This window comes from Equus przewalskii, chromosome 10 (assembly GCF_037783145.1).
Source record: "Equus przewalskii isolate Varuska chromosome 10, EquPr2, whole genome shotgun sequence".
Taxonomy (NCBI): Eukaryota; Metazoa; Chordata; class Mammalia; order Perissodactyla; family Equidae; genus Equus; species Equus przewalskii.
In genome coordinates, this window is record NC_091840.1 from 4,056,753 (window position 1) to 4,069,329 (window position 12,577).

At 54.9% G+C, this 12,577-nt stretch overlaps 1 protein-coding gene across 2 annotated transcripts in view; it reads left to right on the forward strand.

The window, feature by feature from the left end:
- Positions 1–539: 539 nt before the first annotated feature.
- The window catches only part of DNAH17 (dynein axonemal heavy chain 17), a 110,712-nt gene continuing 98,674 nt past the window's right edge, over positions 540–12,577 (forward strand). For both annotated transcript variants that reach the window (XR_011522838.1, XM_008524885.2), the window contains exons 1-11: positions 540–655; positions 1,567–1,942; positions 2,533–2,726; positions 3,659–3,851; positions 4,071–4,170; positions 4,432–4,517; positions 4,720–4,845; positions 5,570–5,722; positions 5,844–5,933; positions 7,768–7,935; positions 8,187–8,303. Coding sequence is in view for 1 of the 2 variants with exons in the window: in XM_008524885.2 (XP_008523107.2) it covers positions 1,598–1,942; positions 2,533–2,726; positions 3,659–3,851; positions 4,071–4,170; positions 4,432–4,517; positions 4,720–4,845; positions 5,570–5,722; positions 5,844–5,933; positions 7,768–7,935; positions 8,187–8,303 (1,572 nt within the window). In the remaining variant the exon portion in view is untranslated. The remainder of the gene's footprint in view (positions 656–1,566; positions 1,943–2,532; positions 2,727–3,658; positions 3,852–4,070; positions 4,171–4,431; positions 4,518–4,719; positions 4,846–5,569; positions 5,723–5,843; positions 5,934–7,767; positions 7,936–8,186; positions 8,304–12,577) is intronic.

Sequence of the window (12,577 nt, forward strand, 5' to 3'; positions counted from 1 at the left end):
AAAACAAAGTGATCATGGGGGGAAATCTAATGAATATTTATTTATTTAACTACCAACTACTTAATTACATTTTTAATAATAATAAGGTTTTAGAACTAAAATTCACAACAATGACGTATAAGTTGGGAGAGAATGCCTCATCCAGGAAGAGGGCAGAAGCAAGGACTGTTACACTGTGACAGGTCAGGAGGTGTGTGATAATGTCCACGTGCCCCGAAAGAAAGACAGAAGATGTATAATAACTGAGCTAATAGGAGGAATGAAATAATAAAAATTATTTAATCCAGAAGAAGCCAAGAGAGGAAAAGAAAGGGAACCTAGAAGAGGCCAGGCAGATAGAAAGGGTTTAAGAAGATGATAATTTAAATGCCAATATATTAGTAATTACGGGACATGAAATGGGCTAAATGCTCTAGTTCAAAGGCAAAGATTGTTGGATGGAGTTTTAAAATATTACAGCCTGAGAGCCTGTCCACTGTGGGGCGTGATGGAGGGTTGCTCATTTGCTGCGCTGCCACTGGTCACTTGAGAAGGTTCCAGAAGTTCCATGGCAGTTGGAGCCCCTCAGGGAAGGGAGCCGTTTGCTTTACTGGTCTGGGAAAGAGCTGCCCATCAGTTTGTCCTGCTTGAGACTGGAGCAGCCGTTTGCCGTCAGGTGGGTGCTCGGAGGCAACGCTGGGGGCTTCAGAGGACAGAGGACCCAGGCCCTGGCGGACGGGAGACCCATCGCCCACCCGGCCCCTTCCTGGACGGCTGTCTCCCCGGTGTCCTCACTGCAGCCGCTCCAGACTATTCTCCGCCCTGCGTGAGCCCACAGTCTTCTCCTGGAAGCCCCCCACCCTGGCTTCTTCCTGTCAAGTCCTGAGGGCCAGCGTAGGTCCACCTCCCGGAGAAGCTGTCTCTGAGCTTCTCCCAGGGGCAATGTGAGCAGCTTCTGGGGGGTCTGTGAGGAGTCAGCAGTTGGATCCCTTTATGGGCACGTGGTGGAGAGTGCAGGGGGGAGGGGAGAGGCTGACGAGCAGGGCAAAAGTTGGGGTACACTCTGGCTGGGGTTAGGACAGGGAGAGCATGATGGGCTTCACACACTGAAGGTCAGGGCCAGCCCTCCTCTTTCCGGGTTTTGCCCGTGTCCTAGGGGTGCCATGTCCTTCCATCATCTCCTTTTGGGACCCTTCAACCTGACGATGCCATCTTCTCGTTGGGCCTTCCCCCACCCCTCAAGCCTTCAGACTATCTCGCCGCCATCATTTCCTTTTCCCCAGCATCCATGTCCACCTTTCCCAGCCTGTTACTTCATGGTCACAACTCACACAAGCACACACCACTGTTGTGTGGCCCCGCTCCACGGTGCCACCCACAGCGAGGCAGGGCCGGCTGTCCAGCCAGGGCAGACGGACGTGACCTCCTTGTGCCTCCCTCAGCCCATCCACAGCTGAAAGCAACACGCTCACGAGGACCCTTTTTTCCTGCTTGGTTAGAACAGGGATGTCCAATGGTTCTGGTGACGGATGGGAAAGCGAGATCCCCAGAAGTTGTGTCGCATCCGTGTCTCTGCTCATTTAACAGGTGACCGCGGGTGGTGTAAGGAAACGTCAAGATGACGATTACACCAGATGTCAGACTAGAGTATTTGGAGGGAATAGCTTCTCTCATCCTGAAGTTCAAGCCGGACAAGTGGAGCAGGATGATTGGAATGGAAGAGAACGTGGCCTTGTTCACCGAGTTCTTCGAGAAGCCGGAAGTCTCGGTCCTGGTGATGACGCTCCATCCCTCGGGCATGATCCTTCCCTGCCTGGGCTTCCCAGCGTCGCTCAAGTCCAAAGGAGTTTACTTCATCAAGAAGAAACCTGAAAACATCAGCAAGAGCGACTACAAGGACCGTTTCATCTACGGGGACATAAGCCCGGCACCTGTGGACCAGCTGATTGCGATCGTGGAGGAGGTGGGTGCACCCAGGCGGCCCACCCTGGGCCAGGGACGGGGGGCTCAGGAGGAACAACCTCTGTTTCTCGTACTTTCGGGGAGTGGGCTAGAAGCCGGCTAGTCAGAGGGTGGTCCGCAGCCCGGCAGCATCAGCACGGCCTGGGAGCTGGTTGTAAATGCAGAAGCCCAGGCCCGCTGCCCTGACAGCTGGGACAGGCCTGCCGTCTGACCGGGCCTCCAGGCCATCGCCTTGGTCTCTCTGGATCTCATGAGAACCTCGTCCCTGCCGGCAGCTGTGGAGGGTGTGGGCCATTCGGACAGTCGACAGGCCTCCTCAGCTCTAAGACTTTGAGTGAGGAAGGGAGAAAATGGGCTGCTAGTTCTGCCTCTCTCTGCTGTCCTGCCTCCTCCGGGTGACACTCTTGGCAGGTACGGCAGCTGCGGCACGCTGGCATGCTCTGGCAGTCAGACCGGGCAGAATGCAAGTGACCCAGTCCTCTGGGCGTTGCTGTGCTCATCTGTGAACACGCACGGAGGGCTCCCCACTCCTCCTGGGGGTCACTGAGCTGGACATGGCGCGGGCAGAACTAGAGACCCATTTTCTTTCAGGTCCTCTACTCTCTGTTGAACCAAAGTGAAAACATGAGCGGATGGCCCCGGGTGGTCTCCGAAGACATTGTGAAGCAAGTCCACAAGCTGAAGAACGAAATGTTCGTGATGGGGGGCAAGATCCGAGGGAAGACCCTGCTCCCCGTTCCGGAGCACCTGCGGAGCCTGCACGGCACGCGGGAGTCCATGGAGAGGTAGGCAGGCCTGGCCCGGGGAACGCGCTGGGCGGAGAAGCATCTCACACCAGACCACCGAGGACAGTCTGTCCCACTGCAAACGAAACATACGAGGGCAAGATGGTGCTGGAGTCCAAGGTCAAAGGCACAAGGACAGGACAGGATGAGGCGCTGGAGCACCCTCAATTCCAGCTCTGGCAACCGCTGGACACCTGTGCTCTAGCCCCACCTCCATCACACATGTGCACCCGTCCCGGCATCACATGACATGCAAAGGATGTCACATTGTCATACATGTCACACAGCCAGGAAAAGGATACCCAGCTTTTGGATGTGGGGACTGAGGGGCAGTGAGGGGCATGGAAGGGATTTTCAGCAGGTGGAGGCTGCAAGTCAAGGGGGTGTAGCGTCCCAGGGACCCCAGGAAGCACGTGAACCCCAAGCTGTCCCCTCGCACCTGCCTGACCACCATTTACAACTGCCTGGTGTCTGAGTGATGCCCTTGCAGCCGTTACAGTGTGATAGCTTGTTGCATTTGCTCGCATCAGAGGGCGACCTCTCCTGGGGGGCTCATCCTACGGGCAGGTCCTCCCTGGGTTGTCCACCAACCCCGAACACATGCCCTGTGGTGACCCCCATGAGAACTGCCGGGAGGAGCCGCCTTGAGCACAGAATTTATTCCAGAGTTGGTCCTCCTCTGCCCCTTTCTTCGGGGTGCTGGCATCTCTGACAACACCCAGCATTTGCTCAGGGTCTGTCACAGCAGGGAGGTTTGGGGAATCCTCCGGCCTCCCGCAGGTGACTGTGAGAAGCCCCGGGACATGAGGCAGGACCGGTGCCTCTGCTGGTTCTTTGGGGCCTGTTGGCTGAATGAGGGAGGATTCCCGCCCAGAAGGGCCAGGGCTGTACCCGGGGCCGTGACAGCATCTTCTCGACCTTCTGCTCTGCAGGATTCCCGCTTCCCTGGACAGCTCGCTGCTGCACGCCATCGAAACCATCATCATCGACTGGTCCCACCAGATCAGAGACGTGCTGAGCAAGGACTCAGCCCAGGCCCTGCTGGACGGGCTGCACCCCCTGCCCCGAGTGGAGTTCGAGTTCTGGGACGCCCGGCTCATGAACCTGCAGTGCATCCATGAGCAGGTGACGCCTCTTTGTCGCCGCGGTGACCGGGCGCTCAGCTGCTCAGCCAGGCGAATTCATGAGCACCCACCCTCTCTGTGCTGATCCCCAGGAGCCCCGAGGGGACCCAGATAACCTGCGTCACTCCTCAGCTCCAGCCGGCTGCAGGGTCAGGTGGCCCTCGTCTGGGGTCTGCCAGTTTCTACTGAAGGGTTGATATTCTTCTTCTCTCCTTCTCAGCTAAATAGGCCCAAAGTGAACAAAATAGTTGAGATCCTGGAAAAAGCCAAAAGCTGCTACTGGCCAGCCCTGCAGAACGTGTATATGAACATCACTGAAGGTGAGCTGGTGACCCGCCCAAGAGCCGCGAGAAGCTGGGGATGCCTTCTGGGAGGGGCTGGGGGAGGCCTGGCACCAACCCCGGGGGGCATACGCCTCCCCCATAAGCAGCTTCCCTGGGCCCTCCTTTTGAGGAAGGCCCTGTTTCTTAGGAGCAAGTCTCGATACACACACACAGCTGCACCGTCGTCATTTCTGACCACCGCAGGTGGGGTCGATTTTCTCTCTCGCGAGCACAGGCACTTATTCTTGTTCTGCGCAGGGCTGAAGGAAGCCAACGATATTGTTCTGTATCTGAAGCCGCTGCGGATCTTGTTGGAGGAGATGGAGCAGGCCGACTTCACGGTGGTATGTTGTCAGGAGGAAGGTCACTTTGCAGGGGCTGCTCTCGTGTCTTGGGGAACGGGGGCTGCGGGCCTCTTTGCTGTGATCAGGGGGGTGGTCCCAGGGAGTGCCTCCTCCTCCCACTTGGGGGTCCCCTCCTGGAGCTGTGGGGAGGGGAGAGCTGAGGTGGCGCCACAAAGCGCACGCGGGGCCTGTCTCTCCCCAGCTCCCGACCTTCATTGCCAAGGTGCTGTACACCATCTGCTTTATCTGGGCCACCTCCGAGCACTATAACACACCCTCCAGGATCATCGTCATCCTTCAGGAGTTCTGCAACCAGATCATCGAGATGGTACCCTCCCCCAGCCCGTGGCCGCCCCATCGTTACCATCGGATCCTCTCTCCCCTTCCACCCGGTTGTCCCCCTGCTCACACACCCCGGCCATTTAAAAGCAGGCAGAGATATTGGCACAGGGATTTTCAGGCCTGGACTAAGCTTGGGCCCTCTTGGTGGCCACCCAGAGTTCTCCCAAGACCTGGGCAGTGGCAGCCCAACCTGCCCCATGTTGGGAGGGAGGCAGAAGGGAAGGGGGCTACCCCTCACATCCCAGCACCCCAAGACTCGGACAGGGGCTTTGTGGGCTTTATCTGGTCCTCTGCCGAGCCGCCTCTTGTCTCTCTCAACACAGATTCCCTCTCCTTCCTTCTCACGAGCACGCATTTACTGGCCCCCCCTGCAGGACGGAAGGGCACTGGAGCCCGGGATCCTGCAGCCCGTAGCAGGACTGGATTTCTGGACCCCTAGTCATCTGTGACCAAAATCAGTTTTTGCTGCAGGCTTAGCTCGGGATGAAGGGGCAGGGGAGAGAAGCAGCTTGGTCTGCCGGAAACCGCCCAGTGGTTGGCAGGCGGGTTGGGACGTGAACCTGAGGGACAGCTGATGTGTCGTAAGAAGCAGATGGTGGGGCCCGGTGGTGGGTCATCTCTAAGCGCCAGAGCAGCCTTCAGACACAGGGTGCCTGGACAGCCCCCACATGACTCGTCAGAACTTCGGGGTGTCTTCTCTTCTGCCCCAGACACGAACTTTCCTGAGCCCAGACGAGGTGCTGAAAGGCCTGCAAGGGGAAATCGAGGAGGTTCTGAGCGGCATCTCCCTGGCTGTGAATGTTCTCAAGGAGCTCTACCGCATCTACGACTTCTGCTGCGCCAACATGAAGCTCTTCTTTAAGGTGCGCCGTGAGCTGCAGAGCGGCCGTCCAGCCCCCCGAGGTTGAGTGGGTGTCAGCCCTGCGCGGAGTCCGACGGAGCGGCTGGGGCCAACGTGACCTTTTCTCTGGCGCTCTCTCCTAGAAAAACAAGGAGCCGGTGCCTTGGGAATTCCCTTCTTCCCTTGCATTTTCCAGGATGAATTCCTTCTTCCATCGCCTCCAGACCATTGAGGTAAAGGTGGAATTTGGTTCACCTTCGCCGACTCTGCGCAGGCTGCCCTACCTCAGGATAGCTGCATCTCCCATCCTCACCCCGCTTTCAGATAGTCTCTCGGGAGAGAAAACGAAAGTCACACCCAAACATCCATGTCATCGGGAAACCGAGCCGTTGGGCCAGCCTCCTCCTAGCCCGGAGCTGTTAGCCAAGAGCAACAGTGACCCATTCTGGTTGCCCCTCCCCTTATCTCCTGCCCTTTGTCTTTGAGCAGGCTGACGACAAATCAAGTGACCATGGTCAGGAAGCCTGGAGGCCAAAGGGAGGGAGGTAGTGGGATACGTACAAATTAAGACGTAAGACGGGCCCTGCAGAAGCACTGTGGGTGCAGGGGGCGACACATAGCAGACGCAGATTTACAAACGGTTCCAGACGGTCTCCTCTGGGCGAAGAGGAGAGGGTTGAGGATGTGGGAGGGCAAGAAAGCTTTGCTTTTTGTTTTCTAACCTTCTGCAGGTTTTTTTTTTTTTTTTAACTTTCTGCACATAGTATTCACACCTTTGAAAAGGGGCAAAAACCATCCTGGAACCATTGGGCTTTGATTTGATGGTGGCGCCTTTAGCAGAGGCTTTAGAAAGCCCTGTCTGGGTTGCATCCACGCCCTCTGGGAGGCAGAAGGGAGGCCCACATAGGATTCCGGAATTTCCATCATGGGGTGCTTGCTTCTTCATGCCCGAAGGCTCCCAGCCTGAGAACTGAGGGTCCCAGCCAAGTTTCTGGCCAAGTAGCCGTTAGTTCCTACATTACAGATTCTGAGTCAGGATGAAGTTTCTGGGAAAGAGGGGCTTTTGAGGGTGGGGGAAATGGCCTTCCTGTCCACCCCCTGCCACATGGACCACATCAGCCATGCCAGCCTTGTCCTTGTCCTTGGGTGGGAAGCCTGGGAGCTCAGGGAACGCCCATGCCGTTGCTTTTCGTGGGTTTGCTTTGGTTACGGCTCGACGTGTCTTGGACTCTTTGGGAAAATGGCGCCAACCTCAGCACCAGCTTAGGGGAGTGAAATGAGCGCCATATGCACATCTTCAGTCCAAATGGTGTTGGGTGCTGTGTCAGACCCTGCTTGTGGTCCTCAAGGAGACTTTGGGATCTCAAGTGGGAAATAAGAGCTGCACACAGAAGTGTTAGATAACGTGATGGGACCGAATGGGATTAAATGCCAAAACAAAGAATGCAGATAGCAAATGGGGATTCTGGAAAGGTAGGCACCACTGTGGGCTGCAGTAGTCAGGAAAGCCTCCAGGAGAAGGCCAGACGAGAGCCACAGCTCAGAGGAAGCAGAACACACACGTGCACATCCGTCAGGCATCCTGTACGGTAGGGGGCATCCTCTCAGACCACCGTCAGGGACGGGCTCTGAGTGTGGAATGGTCTCCCAGGAAGCACAGAATTTGAAGCTTAGCAAGAGCATCAGAAACGACGGCATGCCTTTCCCACCGCTTCCTCCCACAGCTGAGGAAACGGAGGCCCCAGTAAAGTGTGGTTTGTTGAGAGACACATTTCGGCCAGCATAAGTTCGGGACAGGAACCGAGCCATCATCTCCTCCTCCTCCGTGTTCACGACTTGGAGATGATTCACGGAACTCTTCCTCCCGTCCCCTCTCCCTCTGTTCCAGAAATGACTTTAGAGAACGTTAACACAAATAAACAGAGGGCTCCCAAGATTGTCATGTGGCCCTGGGGCATCGCCCTCCGGGCTTCTCCCTGCTGGGGTCAGATCTGGATTAGTGACTGAACCATTGAGTTTGGTCACGAAGATGAATTGACTAAGTGCACTGGATTTTTTCTCCACCAGGACCTTTATAAAACAGCTATTGAGTTTCTGAAGCTAGAGAAAATCGAGCTTGGGGGCGTGAGGGGGAACATCCTGGGAAGCCTGGTCACGCACATCTACGATGAGGTCTTCGAGCTGGTGAAGGTTTTTGCTGACTGCAAATATGACCCCTTGGACCCTGGCGATTTGGTAAGTCGGGAGCCTTGGCTGGATCACTGACCAATGCCCCAGGAGTGGGAGGACACGCTGGGGGAGTGTGTGGCACACAATCCCAGCACATTTTTTGAGGACGTCACTGTGCACTGGAGCAGTCCACAGGCGATGAGCACGCCAGCTAAGATGCAAGCCCGCGTCCTGCCCGTGGGCTTGGGGGTGTTAGACCGAGAGCTCCTCCTACTTTGCACGCTGATTACGAGGTTGACGTTTTAATTCGCTTTTAGAGTTTTGATGACGATTACGCTGATTTTGAGACCAAAATTCAAGATCTGGATAGGCGGCTGGCCACGATCTTTTGCCAAGCGTTTGACGACTGCGGCTCCATTGAGTCCTGCTCAAAGGTACGCGTGAGTCGGGGCTCTGCGCTGCCGGCGGACTCACCACAGAGCACGTGCCTGATGCTGGGAGCGGCTGAGAGGGGGGTCTGATCATCTTCATTTAGAGATAAAGAGCTGGGCTCGCGAGGGCAGGGACCTTTCTCACCGTCTGGGAGCTGCTCGGCAGTGAGCACCTGGAGCAGCTCCTGTTGGGTCTCACTGCCGTTTCTTAGAGCAAGAGAAGGAAGTGAGCAGGAAGTGAGTTATTTTACTGATTCTTGTGTCCTTTTATTCCTATTCGATTCAATTCCCCCACTGCATAAAAGAGCAAAAGTCAGAGAGAGGCAGAATTGCTATAAAAATAAAATGCACCCACATTCTGCTCGCTGAGCTGAATCGACATGCTCTTCAGCGTTTGAGGCTCAGGAAGCAAACCTGGGGCGTTGTGGGGAGCCATCTCTGAGTGGTGGGCGGTGGCCGATGTGTCTCTGTCTTCTGTGGACTTTTCTACCATTCAAAGTTGCACTCATTAAGTGTATGGTACTTTTACAAATGGAAAAAAGAAATGATGCTATGAAAAAAGCATTTTAAAAGCTGGATTGTAGAAAAGCACTAAAACCCACAGAGAACGTCAATTCCAAAGAAAACCACAAGTGGCCAATCCACACGTCTGTTTGAAGTTTGACCTCACAGATAATCAGAAAGCGCGTTTAAAACAGCAAGGTGCTGTTGTCACCAATCAGGTTGGTTAACGTTGTGAGGAGCCAGACCCTCTGGTCCCCACTGCTGATTGGCGCACCCCTCCCCGAGGACCCCTTGCCAATGGGCACGATGGGGGGTGGAGTGGGGGGGGCCTCTGAACCTTTCTGGTCCAAGCTCACATGGTGGCCAACATTTGGGGCCCACAGGCCGGTTCTCTAACTTGCAGAGAGAACGATACGCTGAGCAGCCGGGGCACTCAGACACAGCATGAAGTCTCTCTGCCCCCGTCTTCCCAGGACTTTCTGATTTTGAAACTGAAAGTCCAGCATTTCAGGGACCCCTTCGGTCCCAGGCACACTGGGGCCCTCACCAAGCAGGCAGGAGGTGCCAAATAAGCGTGAATGAGAACAGAAGGAGCCTGGGCGCTGGTCATGTCTTATGGCATCAGTCTCTTTGCTCCATAACAAATTACCACAAGGGAAGCCAGCACTGTAAATAATAAACTCAGAAAAACATAATGCCCAAAGAAAAGTTACATCCCTCCCCCCCCATCAATGTATCTGTGCTCAGAAGTTAAACAGACACGATGATGATTGGGTTTCCCAGCATTGTGCATGCATCCCGGTCTCAAAAAATAATGTGGCGTTGATGACTCAGGCTGCACAAAGACCCCCACTCACTCTGGCTCATGTACTTTTGAGATAGAATTCACACGCCGTACACTCCACCCACTTAAAGTGCACAATGGCTCTTAGTATATTTAGAGTCGTGCAACCATCCACAATCAATTTTACGTCTTCATCCCCCTCAGTCATTCCTCATTTCCCCCAACCTCCCCCGGCTTGGACAGTCACTAATCTACTCTGTCTATATGGATCTCTGTTCTCACATGGCACTTTAAGGATGTTTCTAGGAGCCAACATGTACAAATTGAGAAAGCTCAGATAGAAGTTCGGATTTTCACCCTCTCTTGTAAAAGTAGATCCGGCCACACGGGATACACAGTGTTTCATGGTAACAAGCAGCTAGAGAGGAACAGCTGCTGTTCCCTGTGGACAGAACATGAGTGGTCCAGTTTGCCCCAGTGCCCACCACTCCTCATTGTCCTGGCCCAGCCTTCTGCTGCATTTGTGTGGCCTGCTTTGCCCCACAAGCGGCTGAGAGGGGCTGTCTGCAGGATGCAGTGTGTGCGGCTGCAACCTACAGCCTGTCTGGAGAACGGGCGCTGAGTATTGAAAGGAGCACGTGTGCGTGTATGCTGGGGAACTTCTTATTCCCCTGCCCACTCTTACGTGTGTTTGTCCACTAGGACTTTGCAGGTCGGGGCTCTCTCTTCCCTTCCCTTCACGAGCCTCCAGGAGCTGCGGGAGTGACACGCCCGCAGGAGGTGCCCAGTGGTCCCTAGAGGATCTCAGGTCCCAAGCGCAGTTCTGAGCACTGTGCTGTCTTTTTTAATTCTCACAACAACCCCCGCTGTTTGCTAAACTCATTACCTACAGTATCCATCCCATTTTACCAGCTCACACAGGTCAAGAAACCTGCCCAAGGTCACACAGTTAGCCAGCAAGTAGAGGAACCAGGACCCCGAACCAGCCATGAGCTTGACCGCTTCCAGGGCCCCTGTTCTGAACCACTCAGCCAGCCGGGCCCCCGTGGCGGGAGGCAGTCGAGTGGCCTGGGCAGCCCAGGTGGTGGCCATCTTTCCGGAGGATGTCATGGCTGGGCTTCCTGGGGCTGAGTTGGGGACCCAGGAAGCCCCCCACCCCTGAGCACAAAGATCTGTCTAATGCAAATACCAGGATGTTCCTTTGCCTTTTAGACGTTCTTTTGAAAAATGCAAATACAAGGGAATTTGAAGCTCTGCAAATGTAAGGATCACTTAAGTCTTGGATTGAGTTGGTGCTCCAGGCAAAATATCAATGAATGCAAATTAATACAGCGCCTCACTCTGTTCCCTCCTCTGGGACACTCTGCCCCCAGGTGGCTGCCTCATGCCACCTTGCAAGAGGGGCTTCCCTCCACTCTCCTCCCTCAGTGGCAGCCTCCCCCCTCCCCTCCTTCCCTCTCCCCTCCTTCCCCCTCCCCAGTCTTCCCTCCCCTCATCCTTCTCTCTCCCCTCCTTCCCTCCCCCACGTCTCCCCTCTCCCCTCCCTCCCTCTCCCGTGCTGATGCTGAGCTGCTCTGTTTCCTTCTTAGCTCTCGGCCTCCCACTGTTCTGTTGTATAGAGATCTCTATGTGTTCATTGCCTTCTCAACTAGAATATAAACTCCCTGAAGGCGGACGCTTGGTTTGGGTTCATGCAAAATGGAGCCCAGCACATAGTAGGTGCTTGTCAGCTTTCCCTGTGGAGGGAGCTGGCTCCCTCTGAGGGAGTCTTGGGGAGGCAGCCTCACTCTGGGGCAGACCTCGGGTGTGCAACCCCAGAACCCAGAGGATGTTAACACAAGGCTCCAAGGGCTGCCCACCTGCAGAAGGGTCCCCAGCAGAGGTTTCCAGCCGATCCTTTAATTTGGAAACAGCAGGTCCTCCCTTGTGAGGGGGTCTCCAAAATTAAAAGGCGATGCTGCAGCTGACCGGCTGGGCATGCCAGGCACTTAGCAGCCTTCCCCTCCTGTGAGGGCGGCACCCCCAGACCTCCCACCCGCAGGATACGGCTGGGTGTCGTTTTCCAGTAACGGGAAGGGTTGATGCCTCTAAGCTGACGCACCTGTCCCCTTCGTGAGATGAGGACATAGTCACCCCTGGGATGGGGGGAGGCGGTTCAGGGGGACACGCACTATGGCGCCCGCAGGATTGAAGCCCACCCACCTGGGCCTTTCTCCTGTAGCTCGTCCCTCCTATTAGGCCTAAATCCAGCTTCTGTTCTCTAAAAGGAAAAGTCCTTTTCTAAATTTTAACTTTAAGTTTATGCTAGCTTAAAAGAAAAACAAGGGCGAAAACAACTCTTGGGAACCATTTCCATCTCCATCTGCTCGTCTTGCTCTCGGTACCTGAGAACATTTTCTTCCCCATTTGACAACCCTGCGCTCTGATTAGGACAGGCCCTGGGGCGCCCTCCCTCCCGCCGGTCCCCTCCATTCCCTGCATGCTCCCAAGCTGCCTCAATGCTATTTCTCGCTGTCAGTAATTCACACATGGCCAGGAAAGTTCTAGAGCAATTTTCCACATGACCTTCTCTTGGCAGCAAATAAAATTAGCTTCCTTCCTAGAAGCCAGAAGCCAAAAAAAAAAAAAAAACGTAAACGTGAAATGAAGGGAAGAGGAAAGGATAGGGGAGAAGAAGTCGGGAGGGTCATAAACCAAGAAGGGAAACGTTATTTTCCCAACTGTCACGTGTCCATTTTTAAAAATGACACTGGCGACCTAATATGTCGTAGCTGCCCTGCGGGGAACTGTGGTTAGAACCTCAGAGTTTCAGTTTCTTCCCAAGGGTCAGTGGCTACTTCAGCTGGCTTTTTGGGACCTGAAAATCTCTCCTCCTTTCTCTGCAGCCACCATTTTTAGGGACAGTGGTTATATTTTTCAGACCAAAAACTGGGGCAAATCTGAGAGTCGGGTCCCACCCTTGAGGCAGCAAGAGCTGTGGTCATGTATC